The 23,705-nt window shown below is 44.7% G+C and overlaps 1 protein-coding gene across 1 annotated transcript in view; it reads right to left on the bottom strand.

The window, feature by feature from the left end:
* Positions 1 to 23,705, bottom strand: part of LOC144826356 (1-aminocyclopropane-1-carboxylate synthase-like protein 1) — a 213,193-nt gene that overhangs the window by 168,671 nt on the left and 20,817 nt on the right. Inside the window, exon 2 of the mRNA XM_078684684.1 lies at positions 15,095 to 15,687. Within this exon, the coding sequence (XP_078540810.1) occupies positions 15,095 to 15,304 (210 nt within the window). The 5' untranslated portion in view covers positions 15,305 to 15,687. The remainder of the gene's footprint in view (positions 1 to 15,094; positions 15,688 to 23,705) is intronic.

The following is a 23,705-nucleotide window of genomic DNA, read 5'->3' as shown; positions in this document are numbered from 1 at the left end:
TCTCCCAAGTGACAGGAGTTGAGATTCAGCCAGAATTGAAGAGGTGTCTGCTCAACATTTGGGAACCCACAGACCTCAACTATGCAGCGCAGGACTGGGTGGCACTAGGTATGGCACTGACAAAACAAAACATAGCGCAGAACTGGTGATCCAGACAGGCCCCTAGTCACCAACAATGGTGTTGTGATATGGATGGTACAATGATAACAGAAAAATCCGTCTACATACAAAGGGGGTGCCCCAGGAAATGGACTCGGATATGGGGGAAATGGCACACCTACCGGGGCAATCTTTGTGAACCTCCACAGGAGGTTTCGTGGTCTGACGACAGTGACTAACAGCTGAGACGAGGCTATTTCTGTTGTATACTGTGATTCAGAGAAAGATGTAGTCTAATTACCAGCCTAAATGGTAATCTGCCACTGTGATTGTTTATTCCACACCATATGTACGCTATTAAGTTTTCAGTAATGCATCAACGTTTATGTCATGTAAAATGTCAATAAAAACTTTTATAAACAAAACTGTATCGCAGAACATATGGTATTCCCCTTTTTAAAATAGAGTAGACTGGAGGGTAATATTAGGTACTAATGACTTTTTTTCACTCTGTGATGACGTGCAGGAGAATCCCTTATTCATGACCTTCTGGGTTGCTACAAGACAATTTCCCTATGTCATCCAACTTTATACTGGTCTGACTCACCTGAGTTTTCACATCAATACATTTTCCTGCCTTTCCTAAACAAGAAACGGCAGAATTAAGCTGCTGCACCCCCTGTAAAATCCAAGATTAAACACCCAGCACATGGTCAGAATGGGCATGGATTTCTCAAGCAAGGTAAAAATAGATGAAAGAATCCTCTCTAATGCATAAAGTACATCCAAAGTGCCCTCCCTTTCCTATCTTCATTAACACCCTCATTCAGTGTATGCCAGGCATCTTGTGCCCATTTATTTGAGGTTGCTACTAAATTCGATAATCCCAAAGATTGCATCAGCAAAGCGCTCGAAGGAGTGCTACTGTACCCGGCTGGCATAATGGGATAGCTATCACGATTATCCGGTGACAATCTCAAGGCTGATTCTGGAGCACTTGGCACACATTGCATTTTTAATTTAGCCTCTATATCTTGATATGGAAATGTCTGGGAGTGTAAGGTCTTCCAGATCCTCATGACCAAAACTGCAGTTAACAATTTGGTGTGCTCATAGGCTAACTTTAACTGGTAGGGAACCTGGTGGTGGCTCTAGAACTTTCTAGGGACTCGTCATAGAAGTCAAGATCATATGTTCCATTTTAGCCATAGATTCAGTGGACGTATTTACATCAACACCGACAATTCCTTTGTGCTTAGCCTTGTCATTATCCAAGTCCATGTCCGTTTCTGATTCCGATTCAGTCTTTCCGGCTTCTGTCACTTAAGCACATTCATCCGCTTCAATTTCCATTTCATTTCTGGATATTCTAGCATCTGATGGTAAAATACAATCATCAATGGCCTGAATTGAAGGGATTGGTACAAGAACATTCAATTCAAAGAATTTGGAGTACTTGGGGTGATGCAAGACCGTCGTCTCGGGGAGAGCCGGACATATGCGTGTTATATCCGCTTCAACGATACCTGGAGCTATTCCTGATTCCTTATTCCTTAGCATTGAATTCCTCAAACCCTTTGTGAGCAAAGACAGCAATGAGGGATGAGATTTCAGGTGGGACAAGCAGGCTTCGAGGTTCTTTAGCCTGATGGTCTTTATTAATGTTGGATAACTGGAGTGGTTAGAGGGAACCCCTGAGGAGCCAGGTAGAGATCCTTGCTATTCTGTGACAGACCTTGAGGACCTAATTAAGCAATCAGAATGCAAACACCCAGAGGGCATCTTAGTGACCCACAAAAACGATGATGCACCTTTTAGCAGGAACGTCTTCCTTACTTTTCTTGTTAATTTATTGATTCGGGGCTATCTGGAGCCACCTATGCAGGCAGTTAGTTTTCAAGTTTCTTTTTGCCAATGGACTGCATAGCCGCATCTCTATAGTCTGCAGCTAAGGAAGAGGGGCACGATCATGCGGTTCCAACCAATGCAAAATAAGGTAAAAGGATATCACTTGCTGCCAGGCTTACTGAGCTTACTGTGCTGCAGGACTATATGAGGACAATGTGAGGGCCGTGCGATAACATGCGTGATGGCCAAGGCTGAGTAGCTCTCCCAACTCCAAATGCCGCACCCAGACCTTGCTGGGCTGCCTCCGTGGAGGGGAGCTCCACCCATGCTAAGAAAGCTAACCAGCAGCTGCCTTGCCTGTCTCAGTCAAACAAGAAACTACTGACCCGCCTACCTGCCTCTATTGCTCCAGTTGCCAATGAGAACACAATTAACAGGGCAGTCGCGATGGCAGCAGAACAATATGTAGCCAGGTTAGTGGAAAAGGTGAGGTAAGGACACTTGAGATACTGAGGCTTGAGGCTCTTAGGTGTTTAACTGCACAAGGCGAGACTAGCTGGAAACAGGCAGACGGGAGGCCAGGGGGGGCGCTGTCCAATGGGGGCCAGTTCTCCTCGCTCCTTCCACTCAAACCCCTGCCTCATCCCTGTCTTACCGTCGCCATTGGCGTCAGAGTTGATGCTCCAAGTTCAAGGCTCCAGCACTCCCGCACTCTCACTGCAATGCGGTGCGGCCTCCCGCCCCCTCTCTGGAGCTACTGAAAATCACAGCTGTGGTCGGTGGTCGGCCACTAGTGCTTGGCTAAGAGCACAGCCTGACCTCAGCAGCACATCGTAGCAGCAGCAATAACCATGCCTCAGTTACAGTTACCAATCACTGCAGCTGCTGCTGCGGACTCGGCCCACGGCTACCTGTAGAACTTGCTAGGTGTACTGGAAGATCCGAGGTGCTGGTTCCGCGATTATGGAGGTTTTTGAGGCCCAATTCGCACACCACCGCACCGTTTCACCGTGAAATAAACAACAATGGTTGCACCAATTTTATTTGTCAAACGTTTGATCAGTGAGCCTCAGCAACAGACTCCTCACCCATGCTCACAAAGCTCTCCACAACACAGGACCAGCGTACCTCAATGAACGGCTCACCTTCTACACCCCGAACCACCAGCTTTGCTCTGCTGACCTCGCCCCTTGCCACCGTCCCCCGCATCCGTCGAGCGACCGCCGCCGGCAGATTGTTCTCCCTCCTCACAGAAAAAACCTGCAACACCCTCCCCATCTGCCTACGACAGACCCAGGACCTGCTGGCCTACAGGAGACTCCTCAAGACCTGGCTGTTCGAGCAGTAGCTTCACCCCCCCACACGGGTAAATAGTGCGCTCTACAAATGTGCTGATTGATTGATTGATTGACATCATCTTAGACTAATCCTCAATTTTTTATAGGGTTAATCATCAAATATTATGGTTGAAACAAATCAATTGGAGATTATCTGACAGACTCCTGAAGGTCATTCAAATACACTTTAGTTTGTGAGTATCTGTAAAAGTTGGGAATTTCTCTAGAGTGACCAAAAAATTGCAACAAATTATGGTCTGAAGTAGGGTTGCTTGCTTTCACTTCTGTTTAATTTATCTGTAGCTGACTTTGGAGAAGTTCTCTGAAGAGTTAAAAACTTCCTGCCGAAAATTGGAGATCATCACATCCCCCTACTTCAGCATGCAGATGATATTGTCATCCTGGACGCAAAGCGGCTAGATTGGTTACAGGCACCAACTGAAATAAGCACATATCCCCAGTCCTAAAATCTCTTAAATGGTTGCCCTATGAACCGCAAATTCAGTTAAAGATTACCGTTCTGGTGCATAAAGGTCTTCACTTCAATACTCCCAGGCACCTTGCGCAAAAACTCGAGCTATCTTGTGGTGTTAGAGCCTCAAGAAGCGCCAATACATTCCTTTTGAAACCACTCATCCTTAGCAAAAGCAGAACATGTCACAGAGCCTTCTCTGGAGCTGCCCCAAAGATATGGAACTCTCTTCCACCGGAACTATGGGGAATCTCTTCAACGACGGCATTCAAATTGGAAGCCAAAAGATTCCTTATGAATAAATTCTTACCCTAATTGGGCTGGGCTCATCCACTTGAAGACACTGTTTCCTACTACCATTGTACAATCATTTGTTACTGCATCTCTTTATCGCATACTGTGACCCCCTTCATTGCCCCCTTATACCTGTTTATTGTATTACCCTCCATGGTGCAATTGTCCGGGATTCTGCAATCAATCCTGTTGTTTTTTTACTCCTACTTGATGCCAAATATTGTATTTATGTCCTTCCTTCCATCCTAATGTAAAGTGCTCTGATATCCTTTGTGATCTTGTTTGCGCTATATAAAACTTCATAAATATATATCCAACAATCACTTGGTTCACTACACAAGTACAACAAAGATAACAACTTGGTAGTGGGTATGAACAAAGCCAGTATCACTGCATTTGGAGGATTGATTAGTTGATAGAATAGCAGCTTGGGGCAGGCCAAAATTCATCTAGAAGACTCCTAGCATTTCAAAGGGGTACATCATGATAAAAGGGTGGCCCCAAACCCAAATCTAAATGCATTGAAGAGAAAATCAGCTTTTGTCAATTGTCATTAAGAAGGTTAGATATTATTTTGCCGGGTACTATCGTTATCTTTATTGTAACAGACCCTAGTTCCAAAAATATCTTCCTTCACTGACGTACAGGACTCAGGTTCAATCAGTGCCTTGAATTTTGCTTTAACAATTGTATTCAAGATATCTATTAACTGTCAAACATTTGCATCTCTATCTCATCCTAGGTTTGAATTAGGGATGGTTAGCAAATCACGTAAACTGGACATGCACATTTTTTCAGTAGGTGAGTAGTGTCACTTTTGTTGGACATTTCCTCCAATCCTGAAAGACAAGCTCCTGCACAAAGAATTTAAATCACATTCTAAATCAATTTGGGTTATCTGAACAATGGAAACAGTGCCCAAATTATCATGATTTTTTAATATTGGTTAAAAAAGCTAATAAAAACTCCTCTTTTTGTGAATGTCTGGGTAAGGTTAGCAATCAGAAAACAGAAACATTCACACTGGACACTAAAATCTCACATAACCTCTTATAAGTATTTAATTGACCATTATAAAAATACGGTTAAAACAAAATACACGATGACACCCTTCTGCACATTCTCCTCATTGTAGATCTAGAAGGAGGTTGACATAAGGCTTAGTAATTACATATATATTGGTGTTGTAAATTTTGTAGCAACAACTTCAAATGTGTTAGCCATCTGTTTTGCCCATGTCAAAAATTATTAAAAGATGGTAGAATTTACTTGAAGCAGTTTTTTGTGAACTCGATGTTTCTATTAATAAAGAAGCAATCAGCCACTATCTAAAAAGGTGAGGATGGACAGCTCATTTGTTGTGTAAAAAAATGCATGGGCAGGTCCTTGTCACTGCTGGAGTCTGTTTCTCTAGCTCTGCATTTTTCATCGTGTGGCACTGTATGTCGATTTTCCCTCCCTCTGTGACACTAAAACGGGCAGTAACTTACAAATTTCAATAACAGGGATTGGTGGGGAAATAATGTTCATATAATTTTACTGTTATACTTGGTTTTAATTTTTAGACTGAAATTGTGGTGGTTTTTAAGACTCCATAATTCTATTTGAATAAATATACAAACCACAAAATGTAGAATACTCGACCCAGATTTGAAACTCTGCATAAAATGTTAGACCCAACTGATCACTGCCCTTGTCAGACAAGCTTTTTTTACTGGAAGCCTTTCCTAATCTACATGAAGACCTGTCACTCAGCCAATCGCCTAAATGCACTACGTGTCACTGAACCATCTAAGTACTTACCTGCACTCCGATGCGTATTGCTCCATCTAACCTAACTTAGGGTCATATTATCAAGGACGGCGTTAAAATTATTCCCGCTTTAGCGGCAGAAAACTGCTGCTAAAGCGGCGATAATGGGCTTGATAATATGCCCTTGAGAATTCCAATAGTAGCCCATGTTCACACCAGAACATGGACTACTATTGGAATTCTCCAGGGCATATTTTCAAGCCCATTATCGCCGCTTTAGCGGCAGTTTTCTGCCGCTAAACAGGCGATCATTTTTAACGCCGTTCTTGATAATATGCCCCTTAGGTGGTTACCTGCACCCCGATATGCACCACTCCATGGACTTTATACTAAATGATTACCTGCATTGAGGTAAGAACTGCTCTATGTAACCTGAACTAAGAGCTACCTACACTCAGATACATATTGTGTTACCTAACTAAACTACGCACTGACTGCCAGGGGAATAATGCAGCATGAAACAGGGCGCTTGCAGTCCAGTGCTACAAAGCAGCTTCATGAAGAGAACACAACAACCCGTAGAAGCTGCAAGTGTAGCTGTAAAAGAATCAACTGAAAAATTCTGAAGCTACAGGTTGAGGTTCAGGGATGAACAAAGGTTCAAAGAGAGTACCAGGACACCTTATTACTTTCGAAGAACTGATAAAATGTTGTTTCACATCCATTAAGCGAAGGGTCAAGACGGATTAGCATATGACTGGGTCCAAACTGGAATGGGATGGTGAGCAAAAAAAACGATGGATTTAGGCCCAGATCTCTGTACTGGGGTGAATGTATGACATTGATCTGCAATCTGTCCATCAACTGTTGTTTTTGCATTTGTCACACTGAGTGGGACGGGTATGCTCAGACGTGAGTCCTGTGATCTCCGTGCCACTGGAGTCAAGCTATCCTGGCTGATGAGGGCTGAAAGCCCGAAACCGGTCCGAGGATGCTGGTTTCCAGTCCAGGGAGGACCTGGGCTGGCAGTTCAGGCTGGACTGTTTCCATTGGGCACATGGTCAAGACTGTTGCATATGACGGGATTCAAACTGGATCGGCATGGTGAGCAAAAAAACGATGGATTTAGGCCTAGATCTCTGTTCTGGGGCGAATGTTTGACATCGATCAGCATTCTGTCCATCAACTGTTCTTTTTGCGTTTCACACCCTTGACCATTTCCCAATCTGTGCCTAGATAACAGAATGCAAATCGCTTCAAGTGCAATGTCATGTCCATGACTGAGATGCGCAAGACTGACCAGATGAGGTCCCTTTGTCAACTCTCATAGGGGCTTATTTACAAGGCCTTTGCGCCACTTTTGCGTCATTTTTAACATGGTAATAGTGACGCAAAAGTGGCGCAAGGGGGATGTAAATCTGCCCCATAATCTTTAAAATTCTTCAGTAGGTATGCGTTTGTGATCGGCTTGCCAAACGCAGAACCCGCATCGCCTCTGCCCTCTGCTTCCATGCCCCATAGCCTGCATGTTTTAAGTTTAGGGCTCTGTGCAGAATGTGTAGAGCTCTCCTAATGAAAGGTGCTCTCCTATATAGAGCTTCCCCTATACTGAAATCATGTGATTCTGAAGATAGTAACTAGGAACTATGTGGCATTGATTCATATGAAACATTAGGGCTGTACAGAGCTCTTCCCTGATTACATGGACACTTTAAATGAAGCGTTGCTCGCCCTCTGGATCAAAAGGAATGCTCTGATATTTCCCCACCACTCTCCAGTAAAGGTCTATATTTTTGTTTCATTGCTTTAGCCTCGCACCTGCCCTTCTTTTGCCAAAAGAAAGTCTGAAAAATTTCATGTTGAGGCAATGGGTGTCTGTGAGAGGGAAGGACGTTACACTATCTACCGTGCAAAGTGTTAAGTAAAATACGACTGTGCAGAGCAGAATGGGAGCGTTATGCAGAGGTGACACTACAAAGGATCAAGGAACACCAGTGCAAAAGTACTGGGTTTGCACAAAACACTACTTACAAGAAGGCCAGTTAAGGGGAGAAGTGCAGTGTGGAGCACATGGTAGCAAGTGCCGTGTCTGCTGGCTGGACAGACAGATGTACTCTTTTGTGCACAGAGGGGATATTGCTGCAGTGTTTTCATTTAATAAAATGCAGGTTAGCTTGAAGAAAAGGGGCTTAAGGTCATGATGTGGACAACAGAAGACATGTTCCACTGACAATTCTTTAAATAACAAATTTTACTTGGTCATTTTTAAACTATTTTTTAATTCAGAAACCACTTAAACCCTCTTTAATAATTCTGTACTTTTAACTAGAGTAATATTAAAACGGCCATAATACATGAAACGAGGCCTGATCATCTCTGAAGAGTCACTTATCACTTTTCATGAAGAAAACCTGGGTGTAATGTATTCCCGTTGTAAATAATGGCACTGTGCTGAGTTGGTAGGCAAAGAGCTTTATTCTGCATATACCAGTACAGAGGAGCGCCGGCCGGCGCTTCCGATCACTCTCCGCTCTTCGCGCGCTCTGCCTCAGCCTGCACGCGCAGCTTCTCACATGGCCGTCGCACGTCACGCCTACGTGACGTGCAACAACTAGACTGCGTATGCTACATATCTCCCCCTTTTTATTAAACAAGAAAGAGTCACTTACAGTTCATTGTCCAATTCAAAATCTCTGTATCTGGAAGGTCTTACCACCTGCCTTCCACTCCTTGTGACCCGGACTGGGTTCTCCATTGACTCTTGACTCTGGGTCTCAGGGTTTACTGTCCCTTCATTCTCAACTCTTCCTCCATGCGTGCTTCTCTCCCGACAGTCCCATTCCAATCCTTGACTTCCATTTTCTCCTTCTTCTCCACTTTCCGTTCCAGCTCTCTCTCCAACTTGCTGTTCCTTTGGCTGTTGATTCTTCTCCACTTCGGGGCCTTCCTTGTCTTCCCAGTCAGCGCTCTGTTGTTCCCAGCCCAAAACTTTATTGCACCTGGCCATGCGGTCTTGGGACCACACGTTCCCGTCGCTTAGCAAGGCAGCCCGATCGTACACTTCTACCACTTGCAACGGCTTGCTGTACTTGCTTTCTCCCTTCTTCTGCAGGGTGGCCAATCTTACTCTTACCCACTCTCCTTGCTCCAGACCTGTGCCTTTGACATTCCTACGTTTGTTGTAGTGGTTGCTGTAAATTGTCTGTGCTTTCTCCAGGTTGGCCCGCACCACTGCGGGGGACCATTCACTGGTGATGAGCTTCTCCTTCCAAATTCTGTTGTCGTGGGTAAAGGGTTCACGTCCTCTCAGTATTTGGAATGGACTATACCCCGTTCCAGTAGGGGTTATTCTGTAGGCCCATACCATGTTCTCTAGTGCCTTCTCCCAGTTCTGTTCACTTGAGATGGCCGCTTGTATGGCTCCCATCACTACCCTGTTAAATCTCTCCACTAAACCGTTTCCGGCCGGATGGTAGATTGAGGTGTGTTTGACAGTGATGCCATTTCTGTGCATGAACTTGTTCCACTTTTCTGACGTGAACTGGGGCCCATTGTCACTCAAGATCGATTTATGTATTCCTTCCCTCGTGAAAGTCTCAGACAGAAACTTAAGAATGTTCTCCGTGTCCATGGCTTCATCTACTCTCAATTCTGGCCACTTTGAATATCGGTCCATAAGCACACACACGTATTTCTGTGTGCCTTGGTCGTCTAGGACCGGTCCCAAAATGTCTATGGATAGTTCTTCCCACGGATTTGAAGGGGGGTCAAACTTTCCTATCGCTGGCCTCAATGGTTTTAATGTCTTGTCCGCCCGTTGACACTGGGGACACTCTCTGACATGCCTTTCAGCCCTTATGTCCATGCCTGGCCACCAGTAATTTTGTTTGGCGCGTGCCTTGAGTTTCCCTATGCCCAGGTGTCCCTCATGTAGCAAGTCCATCAGTTTTGAGGTGAGGGTCCTTGGGGGAATCACCTTATCTCCTCTGTATATGAAGATCCCTCTGTCTCCTATCGACAGTTCTTCCCGCACTTCGAAGTACGGCTTGAGGGTTGCTCTCACGTTCCTTTTATCGGGCCATCCATGTGCGATGTACCCCTTCACTTCCTTTATGTCAGTGTCTTCTTCATATGACTCTGTCTATTCTTGTAGACTGATCAGTTTCTCTTGGTCCTCTATTAGAGCTACCAACTTCCCACTGCCGGCGGGGTCTTCCTCTCCTGGCTCCATGGCGGCTGCCCTGCTCAGATAGTCCGCTACTCGGTTCCGGCTCCCAGGAATGTACCCGACATCATACCTGAACTCGAGCAACTTTAGAGACATCTTGGATATCCGAGGGGTGGCACTGGCATGTCCACTCGACGTCAGCACCTTCACCAGCGGTTTGTGGTCTGTTCTGAGTAGGAAGCGTGTTCCCCACAGAAATTGCCGGAATCTCATCATGGCCCATACGACCGCCAGCATTTCTTTCTCGATCACGCTGTATTTGCTCTCTGTATCTGTCAGTGCTCTGGATGCAAAGCTGATCGTCTCCATCTCCCCTCTGCCTCTGTCTTGCATGAGTACAGCACCCAGGCCTTTATCACTGGCATCTGTCGTCAGTATAGTGGTGCCTTGTGGGTCGTACCCCTTGAGGGGAACGGCTCCGGTAACATCTCTTTTGATCAATTCGAACTCTGCTTGGGCTTCCGGTGTCCATTGGAACACTGTGCTGTCTCTGGTCAACAACCTCAAATGGTGGGTCTTGGAAGCGAAGTGTACCACAAACTTGCTGTAGTACTCCGCCATCCCCAGGAACGACCTGACCTCTTCCTTGTTCCTGGGCGGCGGTGCTTCAGCGATGGCTTTGACATTTTCCGATTTGGGGGTAACGCCCTGTCGTCCGATCTCGTGGCCTAGGTACGTCACCGACTGCAGTCCCAACCGACACTTCGACCACTCCGCTGTGAGACCTTTGTTCTCTAATGTTTTCAACACCTTTCCCAGCTTCTGGTCATGATCTTGCTGGTCTCGCCCCATCACCAAGATGTCATCCTGGAAATACTGGACATCCTTGCAGTCTCTGAACAGTTGGTGCATCATTTTCTGGAAAACAGCGGCTGCTGAAGCCAACCCAAAAGGCATCCGACAAAATTGGTAACACCCAAACGGGGTGATGAAGGATGTGAGCCGTTTGCTGTCCGGGTGCAGTGCAATTTGGTGATAGGCCGAGGTCAAGTCGATAGTGGAGTACCACTGCACCCCCCTGGTCTTGGCCAGCATTTCCTCGATTCTGGGGAGGGGAAATTTCTCCACAACGATATTCTTATTCAGTTCTCTCAGGTCCACGCAGAGCCGGACCTTCCCATTTGGTTTCATTACGACCACCAAGGGCGCCAACCATTCTGCACATGTTATCGGCTCGATTATTCCTTTCTTTTCCAACTCTTGGAGTTCAGTTTGGACTGCTTCTCTCACCGCAATCGGCACATTCCTCACCTTGTGGGCTACCGGAATGGCCCCTTCCTTAAGCACAATCATGTGTTGGAAGTTTTCCATCCGTCCCACTGTGCCACCAAATACCTTCGGGTAGTTCTCCTTCCATTTGTTCATGTCCGGCCATTCTTCTTGCTCAGTAAGTAAAATCTGCTCTTTCCCTCCTGGATCCAGTTTAATTCCTAGGTCCCCCTGGTCTAGCCATCCCAGGACCGAGGGTCCCTTTTCTGCAATGTACAGCTTGCACCATGCTGACCGGCCCCTGAATTCAAACAGTAGGCGGCGGAACCCCAACATTGGAATGCGGTCCCCATTGTAAGTGACCGGTCTGATGTCTAGCTTTTCCAACTCCGGTCCCAACTTGGGTCTGAATGTTTCTTCCCATACTGCCTGTTAGATGATGGTGAAAGGGGATCCTGTGTCCGCCACCACGGTGATGGTGATTCCTCCCATTGACATGTCCAGGATGGGTTTTGTGGATTTCCTCCCTTCTATGCTCATCACTTGGTCGTATATGCACAGGACCGTGATCACCTCTTCTTCTGCTACTTCTTCCAGATCTTCTTCGCCTTGCTCAACACATTTCACAGTTTCCTTCGAATGTTTCTTCCTACACACCTTTTCATAGTGGCCCAGGATACCGCAGTGTAGGCACTTGGCTCTGAACGCAGGACATCTTCTGTCACGGGCATCGTGGGACCAACTGCCGCATCTGTAGCACGATTTCTTGCTGTCGCTCCCTGGTTGTTTCCCTTGCCACCTGCTCGTTCCTTTGGCCGCTGAGTCTTTTCCTCTTTGGTCCTTACGGTGGTCTCCTTCTTGTATCCTGTTCACCATTGTCGGAGTGACCACATCTTTCTTGGTTACTGCAGCACACCTCCTGGCAAGCTCGGCCCTTTTTACGATGACCATAACTTCTTTGAGCGTGGTGTCGCTGCTCGCCCACAGCTTGTCTTGGACCTGTGTACTCGTAGTGTGCATTACGATCTGGTCCTTTATGAATTCATCCTCCCACAGCGCGTATTTACACGGGGCTGCTAGTTTCCTTAAGGCCCCTACATATTCTTCTATGGTTTCTCCAGCCCGTTGTTTCCTTTGCTGGAAGTTGAACCTGTCCACAGACACACATATGGTGGGGCGGTACCTCTCATCCAGGTCTTCTACTGCATGGGCATATACATCCTTATCGGTGTCCTCCCTCTTCTTGGGCACCAGACTCTTGTAAATCCTGAGACCCTCTGGTCCCAGGTTCAACAGCAAGATGCGTTTCTTCCTTTGGGGGGTGAACTTTTCTTCATTTTCGTCCTCCAGGACCCCAATGAAATTGTCAATATATTCCTTCCAATCCTCCCACTTCATCAGGGGTTCACCAGGTTTCGGTAGGAATTGCACCGGTGCGATTGCATAGCCTGCCGGTGTGCTCATCTTCACCTCCCTGCTCTCTGTCGCTTTTACGGCCTTGCTGGTGGGGCTCCCTGGGGTGCTGTCTTTTACTTCTGTATCGGCGTCCTCCTGGGGACTCCTAGTGCCAGTCCCCCCTTCTTCCCCCTTGGCAGCCAGCGCTGTTCCTACCTTCCGCGGTGTGATTGGAAGGTACTTGCGGTGATCGGTCCTCTGTGGTGTGCAGTGCTGCCTCTCTGGCCACTGCGCCGCCCCTCTGGTTGCTGTGGCACTGCCACGCTCCTCTGCCTGTCTTTCTTGGTGGTTACTGCTTTGCCCCCTTGTGCTCTCCACTCACTGGCCCAGTAGCGCCGCTCTGTGCTGTGTCCCCCGTGGCCTGGGGTCGCCTGCTGTGCTGCAGCCCACGTGGAGGTGGTGGTTCGAATTTTTTTTTTTTCTTTCTTATTGGGTGCCGGTGGAGGCCATCCCGCCCTCGTCGCCACTGTAATGTATTCCCGTTGTAAATAATGGCACTGTGCTGAGTTGGTAGGCAAAGAGCTTTATTCTGCATATACCAGTACAGAGGAGCGCCGGCCGGCGCTTCCGATCACTCTCCGCTCTTCGCGCGCTCTGCCTCAGCCTGCGCGCGCAGCTTCTCACATGGCCGTCGCACGTCACGCCTACGTGACGTGCAACAACTAGACTGCGTATGCTACACTGGGCCTTGTGAGTGTGTTTTGCCAACAAGACGTCCGTGTTCTTTGCATTCGACAAATCAACAAAGGAAGCCATGCTGGGAACTGGGCAGAGAGTCCACAACAACTCATTGGAAGACCAGGAAGCCTGCAAGTATATGTTTGCACTTTAACGCCCAATAATGTAACATAACGTAACATAATATGGTAAAATGTGCACATGGGGCCTCATTTATGAACAGTGACGCATCGCAGCGTGAAAGCAGCATTGCGTCACTTCTCAGTGCGCCCTCCTTGAGACATGCTGGATGCATCATATTTACAGTATGGCGCATCATGTCGCAAGGAGTTACAGATACGTCAGTATTTCTGACGTATCTGTAGGCGTAAAAATTCGCATTGCTGGGGTGTGTCACGAAAGTGACGCAACTCCAGCAATGGGTCGTTTCACATGGGCAAGTCCCATTTCAAATATGCCTGCGTCAGTCTTATGCCTGCTGTGAGGCAGGCGTAAGATATTGACGCATTTGTGTCCTAGAAGTGCTGCAGTGAAATCTCATAGATTTCACTGCGGCACTTCTATGAGGCTTACTTGCGTCAGAACGCCCACCCAGCATACATTATACAAGGAGCAGGTATAATGTGGCGCAGGGGTTTACAAAGTAGTGAAACATAACAGGAGTAGGACCCATAAACCAAGTCGGGATTGGGTATAGTGTAGAGAAAAAAGGCAATATCCCAACAGGTATCAATTCAAAAGGCAGTTATGTACGTATGCTAAACGCATTACAAAAACAAGAAGAATGGAGACTCAATTGGATTTTGTTTGGGTTATTATTCACCATATATATCAAGCCGAATTACATCAGGGTATACAGTTAAAGCAGAACTGTATAAGAAGCATCATGTGACAACCCGAAAGCACTTCATAAACTGGACAACCCCGTCCTGAAGACGATCCCAATTCAAGAGGATCGAAACGCCATCGACTCCACTGCGCAATTTTAGGCGTACTCCTTCCAAATGGCTCACGTAAAAATGGAAAATAATGAATACAATTGATGTAAATTGTCATTCTTTGAGCCACCACTGTACATTATTTACACTATTGTTCACTTTGCGCCGTCCACGCTGTTCACTCTGACCACTTGCGTTGTCACCAATATCCACTTGTATATATTGCTATGTACCAAGTGCTTTCGGGTTGTCACATCATTCTCCTTATACAGTGCTGCTTTAACTGTATACCCTGATGTAATTCTGCTTGATATATATGGTGAATAACAACCCAACCAAATCCAATTGAGTCTCCTTTTTTCGTGTTTCTGTAATGCTTTTAGCATACGTACACAACTGCCTTTTGAATTGATACCTGTTGGAGTTTACAAACTGACGCATCTACTTAGATGTGTCACTTTGTAAATATGACGCAACATACTGCATTTATTTTTTTACGACACTGGTACGTCACAAAAAGTGACGCACCAGCTGCCAAAAGTGACGCAAGGCCTCATAAATAAGCCCCATGGTCTTCTGAATTTGATCAGGTAGGGTAAAGAAGGCTCATCTGTTTCTTTAAAAGAATGAGCATCTTGACCTAACCAAGTACAAGAAATTACGTGGCAACTTGGTTAGGCCTGCATTTCAGTTATGTGTGCCTTATAACACATCAGCATGCTTCTCTACTCAGTGGCATTTAAAACAATCAGCTGGATCCAGAGACTTCCCCAGACATACTCACATCTGGATTCTTATCCTCGTCATACTTGTCTTTGTTGTAGTCTGTGGCACCTTCTTGAACTGGTCCTTGGAGGCCACAGAGCATGTTCCCTCTTGCAGACAAGAAGGGGCTGCTCTGGAACTGGCTGCTTGGGTGAAGGTTGTTCTGTGTGCTTGGCACAAGTGCCCGGGCTTCCTGAGAGATGCTGCCCTTCAGACCTGAGCTGGCCATTTTGGAGAAGAGCTGCGCTAGACCCTGGCCCACAGGAGGAGTGGCGGCAAAGGAGGTGAGGATGGTGCCCCGCTTGAGGATTGTGAGTATCTGTGCAAAGACTTTGAAAATACAGAACTCGTTCAAGGAGGTGCTGCTCCAGCTACAAGCACCAATCCTCCATCTTGCTGCCCAGCTGCAGTCGCCGCTCTTCCAACAGAAGCGGGCCGTCTTCCAGGGCCCGCTGTGAGTGTAGAGTCTTTAACAGCAGCTCATCCAGGGACTCCTTAGTCCTCAGCTAGTCCTCAGCCCCTTATGCTTCTTCCGCCGCTTGTGGAAAGCACTGAAGCTTGGACGTGGAACTGCAGCTTGGAGGACAGTGGACGAGTTGGTCTTTCTAAAGCCTAACAGAAATAATGGGGGGCAAAAACAGCGTGTAAATAATGTTCTCAAAGAATCACCAAAAACACACATTGATAGTTTGTTGCAGAGTCACACAACTAAGAGGCACAAACACATCTGACACAGTCTGAAATCAAAGACGACAGCTTTTATCAATGCGCAGTGGAGCAAAGATGACTTTGTAGACCCTGCACTGTCTTGAGTGAAGTGTTTGCTTTGTATACTGAATTACTACCAAGGAACAGTTGCAGCTCCATTGGAAAACTTCAGGCAGTTGGAGTGAGAGAGCAGTGCATATTCTGCATGCACAAAAGTAAACTTTATATAATCCGCGACTAGACTATACATTAATAATTTTATAAAACGAATAAACTATGAATACCTAGTACAGGTATATATACACTCTAATTGATTTTAGTCCCACTGTTGTAGGTCGTGGCCATAGCACATTGATTGATTTTATCATTTTTCCTAATCGATATGCAACATGGCTGGAGGAGTTTATTACCCATACAATTGGGATTAGTGATCACCTGCCTCAAAGTGTTAATATTTTATTGTCTGATAAAGGCATTGGTTCAGTGGCTCAGAGTTTAGCCTGGACCCAAGGCTGTGTGTTGGCTCGACAGAATGGATACTCAATATGTTGGGCTATGAGCTAACCTGAGATCACAAGCATTAAAATAATGGACCAAAATCCCAATAATTAAGTGTCTACAGGAAGACATCTCCTCCTGCGAGCTATTGAGTGCCTTTTCCCAAATAACTGGGATAATTCAAAACACTGTAAAACGTTCATGCAGGAATCAAAACTTTTTTTAAAATGGTTGGTCCGATTCGCATTGTACAAAAACATATTCATTATTAAAAGCCGCCCTACACAAACTAGTAAAGGATTATGAGGAAATCAGGGTGCTTAGGAAGGCCTATAGCTCAGCAAGAAACGAGCATAAGAAAGATATCAAGGATCGGGCCTGGATAAACTTGTACAAAGCATCCCTATGGAGGGATTGCTCCCTATTTTGGGAGGCAGTAAAGGCTCCTTTTTTGTGGAATTGAGGGGGAGCAAGGATCGAGGTAACAATAAGCGAAGGTACCTGGGTCCATTTTTTCTCCTCTGTCTATGGTTCTGGGGAGACAGATATTGTTGAAGTAAACAAGCAAGTAGTACAAAATGATCACACTAACTTTGTACCAATCGATATACATTTTACGCATGTGGGAAGTCCAAATGGCCATAAAAGAGAGCAAAAGAGGTAAGGCACCAGGGCCGGATGGGACTCCGATTGATCTGTATAAGTTCAAGAATGAGTTATGGTCCCCACTATTAACATGAGTACTGAACGCTAGTTGTGAAAGGGGTTTTATCGAATCTTGGTGAGAGTCCATAATTATTACTATTTATAAAAAAGGCATTCGGGAAAACCCAGCATGCTACAGACCTCTCTCCCTGCTCGACTCCCTCATGAAAGTAGCAGGTAGAGTCATATTGAATAGACTACAACAATGGGCAGAAGAAAATAAGATCCCTGCCCGGTTCAATATGGATTTAGGGAGGGGAGGGGCACTGTAGAGCAGGTCTTAAATTTTATCATGTTACATGGAAAATATACTCAGGCCAAGCAAGGTAATTTATTTGCGATGTTTGTTGACCTTACCGTGGCTTTCGACTGTGTGGACCATAATAGACTATGGCAGATCCTAGTAGGATTAAAAGTAGAGCCACCCCTTATATTATTTCTGAGACAACTATATGCGGAGGCCTCTGCCAAGGTGAGGTTTGGATTAACAGGAGAATGCACTAAGTCATTCAGTGTAAAAAAAGGTGAAAGACAAGGCTGCATACTTGCCCCGTTCCTCTTCAGTCTATACACCAACGAACTGGAGGAGACATTGGGGGCCAGAGTGAGAGACTCGCCGATAATTAATCACACTAACATCGTCTCACTTTTATATGCAGACGATGCAGTCCTAATGGCCAGAACCCAGCTTGGTCTTCAGAAGGCCCTTAGCACTTATATCGATTTTATGGAGAACAGGGGCTTGAGACTTACGGGCACATGCATCACTGGTTTTTGCATTCGCAAACGGTGCGAATCGGTAGAATCGGCCGTTTGCGAATGCAAAAACCATGTGTGGGATGCATCAAACTTGTTTGCACAATTCACATTTTTTAGCATTTCTAAAAAATGCGAATGCATTTAAGGAATCACATTTGTGCGATTCCTTAAATGGAATGCATAATTTTTTTAAAAATTGCGAAAATGGAAATTGGAAGTGCAAATTAACACGAGGTTGACCCTCGTGTTAATTTGCGAACATTTTTAAAAATCAAAAAAATGAATTTTTTTAACTTGCATGTTACAGACACACATGTCCTTAGGACATGTGTGTGTGAAACATCCACTTAAAAATACATTTCAGGGGTGCAGGGGGGTCCTTTGGACCCCCCCCTGCACCCATGGAATGCATCAACATTATGCGAATCCTAATTTGCAAATTCGCAATTCCCATTGATTCCTATGGGCCTTTTCACCCATAGGAATCAATGGGAAATGTGAATTAGCAAATTAGAATTCGCATAATATTAGCGGATCGGTAAAAAATGCGAATTTTACCGAATCGCTAATATTATTAGAAAAAATTCAAGCATCCCGTTTTGCGAATTCCAAATTACGATTCGCTATTTTTCGCAATTTGGAATTCGCAAACGGCCGGGATGATGCATGTCGCCGTTAATGTTAAAAAAACATACGTCATGTCTTGTGGTAAGGGAAAGAGCAGGTGGTGTACTCTTGTAGCTGGAAAAGACAAAATTGAACCCACAAAAACAATTTCCTATCTTGGGATCTTACTAGAGGAATCAGGTTCATGGGGACCAGCAATCAAGAACAGGGCGTTACTATTTAAGAGGTCGACAGCGGCATTGATGATGTTCGCCAAAAAGATGGGTAAGAGGCCACCGGAAATTTTATTGAAAATGTATCAAGCAAAGTGTATCAGTGTGTCTATATATGGAGCAGGGGTTTGGGGTTTTAGCGTCGTCTTACCAATTCAATTAATAGAGAATGCTTTTTTAAGATTCATTTTAGCTGTCCCCCAAAGCGTATCTGTTTTTATTTGTCATAGCGAATTGGGGATTCACTATATTACGGATGTCATAAAAATACAACTGATGCTATTATGCCATAAAGTCTGGACGTCACCTGACCTAGGATTGAACCTGGATATAATCAAAGACTCTATGGGTTTGGAACAGGCGAGAAAGATCCTATGGTTGAAATACAACTGTAATCTCTCTAATGATCTGGGCAGACCAGAATTTTTTAGTAACCCTGATTCCTTACTTAATATCTCTGGAAAAGATCTTAAGGCATTGTTTTTGAATCATTTCGACTTGTTACGAATAGGGCTGGAGATTAGTAAAAATTCTGTGATGAAGCATCAACTTATTTTGACTACTGTCACCATCCAGCCCTATCTTGCACGGTGTTTGAGGGGATATGATAGGTATATCCTGACCAGGTTTAGATTTGATTCTTTTTTCACCTGGTCACATTCCCGAATAATAATGACTGGTCCAGAAGGCTTACTAAATGTCCGTGTGATAACCTATCAGATCAATCATTATTACATGTGCTCTTTTTCTGCAAATGTTATACTATTGGAACGGGCCAGATGGTTTAAACCTTTCTTGAAGCAGGGTTTATGGCGGCAATGCCCTACTATTTTTACAGTCATTGAATGATGAGTATTGTGTTGGAATCACGTTGGGTTTTTTAAAAGTATATTGAGGAATAGAAAATGTATTAGCTGTTCTTAATTCAAGTATGTCTGTATATTTTGTATATGAACTGTTGCTTTTATGGTTTTATACAATTGAAATCGAATAAAGCATTTTCTAAGTCTAAGTCTACACTCTAAGTATTTGAAAAGGTCTCCAGAAAAGGCTTTATGAAGGAGTTAATCTTTATAAACCTACATAGTTTACTAACTATGCAAAGCTCTGCAGGCAGAATTGGGTATGACCTATACTATTACACAACCTAATGGAGCTTGTTTTTTCACCATGCAAGGCTGTAAAGATAAGCGTATGCACTAGAACTCTCAACTGAACCACTCAAGTTGAATCCGCTAACTGCTGAAACCCTCATGTCCATCTAATCCTTTGGATTCATAAAACTTGGAATAAGAATCATGAAGAATTTCACTCTGCTCAGTTGGGACATGTCCACAGCACTTCATGTAGAAGCAAGGCACATCTGATAAATAGATGCAATAGAAAATAAAGCAAACTCTTGCAACTCCACAATCTTCATCATCACTCATACTTAGCGAGAAACAATGATGGTCAAATTCTAGACCCCACCACTGCTAACCACACATCAATTAAATGCTATCTTACCAGTCAGAGGTCTGACTGTTTTTCAATTCCTTTCCAACCAACAAACTCACAATCATCTTCTGATTTCAAAACTCGACCTAGAAAATCTGGAAACACTCACTGCATAATCTGACTGCCCATGCATACATTGTTCAGAAATTGTCTTACTGCTTTTACACAGATGATATTGATTGCATGCTCTCTGCAAACACCAAGATCTTGCCCTTGGCAGTCAATGTCCTTATACCCCTTGAACCCAGTAAGCCACAATTCTGAAGCTGTTAATATAAAAAAAAGATATATTTGCAACATAGAATACACTTCCCTAATTCTTCTCACAAAACTTAAATCCCTGTTGGAGAAATACAAACGTGATAACAGCTTCCAGTGTTAAAATGTTTGAATGTCAAATGGACTTATCATTCAATCCAGCATTCAGACAGAATACTTTTTTAGCAGATTGCATCTCTCACAATTTGAAAATTGGTCCTGGACTTTAACTTAGAGATGGAGCAAATTACTAAATTACTATTCTGACAAGATTTTCACCATCAGAAATAACCTTCCACTCCGTCCACTCTCATCTGTGCCGCAATCTACTAAAACCTCAAGGAAATTGAGACAATTTGTTATCAAATGCACCGAGAAATTCCCCCGATCTTCAAGAACCAGTGCCGGTGGATCCAATAACAGTGCATGTATTTTTAAAAATGTCACCTTTTTGCCATCAGTTGTTATTGCCTTATTAATGTACTAATGTAAGTATTCCAACAGCACTAAGCATCACAACAGTGTGTTGGATATTCACTTTTCATGTAGCACGATTTTTGCAACTCACGTACTTTTCACCCAGTCCTGACAAAAGCCCACTCATTTTACTAATTGTGCTGAAACATGTAGACCATCTTATGACAACTAAGAGTATATCACTCTATTAGTTGCGATCTTTGATTTTAACCATATCCTGGGTCGCCACTAATAAATACATTTGGCAAGGATTCCCAGAGATATTTTTAATTTACACTACACCACTTCACATAAGTACACCACACCAGCTCCGCTGTAATCCGGTGTCGTAGCACAACTGGGGGGCATTCGGCAACCCGGTTGGGACCCCAATTATGTAGCATGACACCAACCAGGTTGGTGTGTGAGGGGTCTTTTAACAAAACCTAATGGTTCCTTGGCACTGTTTATCATAACAGTGAGTCCTGATAACTTGCTTCTCAGTGGCTTCGTCCACATTGTTTTTGCTTATTAGTGATTCTCCCACTCAAGGTACCTTCCCCAACAAGTTTAAATAGTCCCATATTTTGTATTTTCATTTTGCAAAATGTGTGTTAGTTTTCATTTAATGCAAACATAAGGTATTTGCAGTCAAGCACAGTAAAGAAAATCCACGCCCTACATCCACAGAATGCAAGGTACATGCCAATCAGAAGCCCCTCTTATAGGTGCCAAACAAAGAACAAGTGAAGGAGGACAGTACGAGCGGAACTTCTCATCAAAACCCAGCCCCCAGCTCACATCGCCTTCACGCTGCCAAGGGCAGGTTCCAAGAGGATGGGATTAGTAACCAAAACAACCTTTCGGCAAGGGGGTCTGGGACTGAATGAAGGAGGCAGGGTGTGGGGGGAACTGGGATCAAGGGCATAGATAAAGGGGCACCCTGACATTGACATTGATCATGCAGATCGAGTATGCTCAAGAATCTTCTTTGGCAAACTCCCAAATCAGTCAGCGCCTGAATACCCTCACGGGTGGTTAGCAGTGCTAAATAAAACCTGCTTGATTAAATGATCTGCCTTTCCAAGTTTTTAGGGCACCTTTTGTAGAACAAAATGAAACCCCATGGGTATACAAACAAGTAGACCGCTGTATCTCTACAACAAACAAATCTAGTCATGCATTCCGGATTTTAGGAGGCTACTACTGGGCTTCAATATATTAAAAAACAAACTTGATGCAGGCTTAGAACACTTCTAGCAAGTGCTTATGCATAGAATATTTGTTCTTAAAGCTTTGTTTCTGTTGACCTGCTGAATTACAACTGGAAGCCAAAGACCCCCCAGCCATTTCTAAGATTTCATCAATAATATAGAAAAGAACAACAAACAAGACACACTATATAAACTCAGAACATTTTCTCTGCAATTGCATATTTATATGAGAGGTACTATATACTGTGAAGGCCACAGTTCCTACAAGAAACAAAAGAGAGAGCCAGGACTATGAACATGGTGCATCCCTTTCCCCTACTTAATACTCAAAAACAACAGACCCACTGAAGAACCCTTAAGCAAGGACGACTCTCTTATAAATCTTGAAGTGCTAGGAACCACTACGGTTTTGAAAAAACCCCTCACCCACCAACCTAGTTGTGGCATGCTTCATCACTGGATTCCCAGCTGGGCAGCCGAGTGCAGCCCAGCTGTGGTTTGATGCCTGAATTACAGTGGGGTGATTTTTTTTGCTTTTATGTGACTGGTGTTCAAAACTGTGCAGGTAACAATAGACTGAATGGCTTCATAAGAGTAACATGATTGTGAAGCTTTCGTCCAGAAAACATGTTTTTGCTATGCAAGACTTGCAGCAGCCAGGACTGCTTACTATGTGCTGAAGGTCAGGCATACCCATTGCTGCAGTAAGGACTGTTTACTATGTGCCAGAGATCAGGCATGCCCTTTGCTGCAGTCAGGATTGCTTACTATGTATTGGAGATCAGGCATATCCTTTGCTGCAGTCAGCACTGCTTACTATGTGCCGGAGGTCAGGCATACCCCTTGCTGCAGTCAGGACTACTTACTATGTACCGGAGGTGAGGCATACCCCTTGCTGTAGTCAGGATTCCTTACTATGTGCAGGAGGTCAGGCATTCCCCTTGCTGCATCAGGATTGCGACCTATGTACCATAGGTCAGTCATACCCCTTGCTGCAGTCAGGACTGTGTAGTATGTACCGGAGGTCAGGCATACCCCTTGCTGCAGTCAGGATTGCTTACTATGTACCAGAGGTCAGACATACCCTTGCTGCAGTCAGGACTGCTTACTATGTGCGGGAAGTCAGGCATACCCCTTGCTGCAGTCAGGATTGCTTACCATATATCGGAGGTCAGGCATACCCCTTGCTGCAGTCAGGATTGCTTACTATGCACTGGTGGTCAGACATACCCCTTGCTGCAGTCAGGACTGCGTAGTATGTACTGGAGGTCAGGTATACCCTTGCTGCAGTCAGGATTGCTTACTATGTACCGGAGGTCAGGCATAATTGTTTGCTGCAGTCAGGACTGCTTACTATGTATCAGTGGTTAGGCATACCCCTTGCTGTAGTCAGAACTGCATGCAATGTGCAGGAGGTAAAGCTTACTTTGTGAAAACAAACACTCTCTTGACTACCACTGACTCCTATATTTATTATCTTTTCCCACTCACATCAAGCGAAGTAACTAGTTCTGTGCTACTGCAAAACTGTTCTCCAGTATTACTCCAAATGTTGCTGTGTGGCCCATTGTCCATTCATAAGAGGTGCGTAGGTGGTCTCAAACACGTAAGAGAGGCTGTCCTCGTACTTCACACTCCTTTCCAGTTCTGCTGTGTAAACTAAGGCTCCATCAAGGGTGAGGTTTAAAAACTCAAA

Source organism: Lissotriton helveticus, chromosome 3_2 (assembly GCF_964261635.1).
Source record: "Lissotriton helveticus chromosome 3_2, aLisHel1.1, whole genome shotgun sequence".
NCBI classification, from domain to species: domain Eukaryota; kingdom Metazoa; phylum Chordata; class Amphibia; order Caudata; family Salamandridae; genus Lissotriton; species Lissotriton helveticus.
The sequence above is the reverse complement of the archived record's forward strand: the minus strand, read 5'-3'. Positions and strand labels throughout refer to the sequence as shown.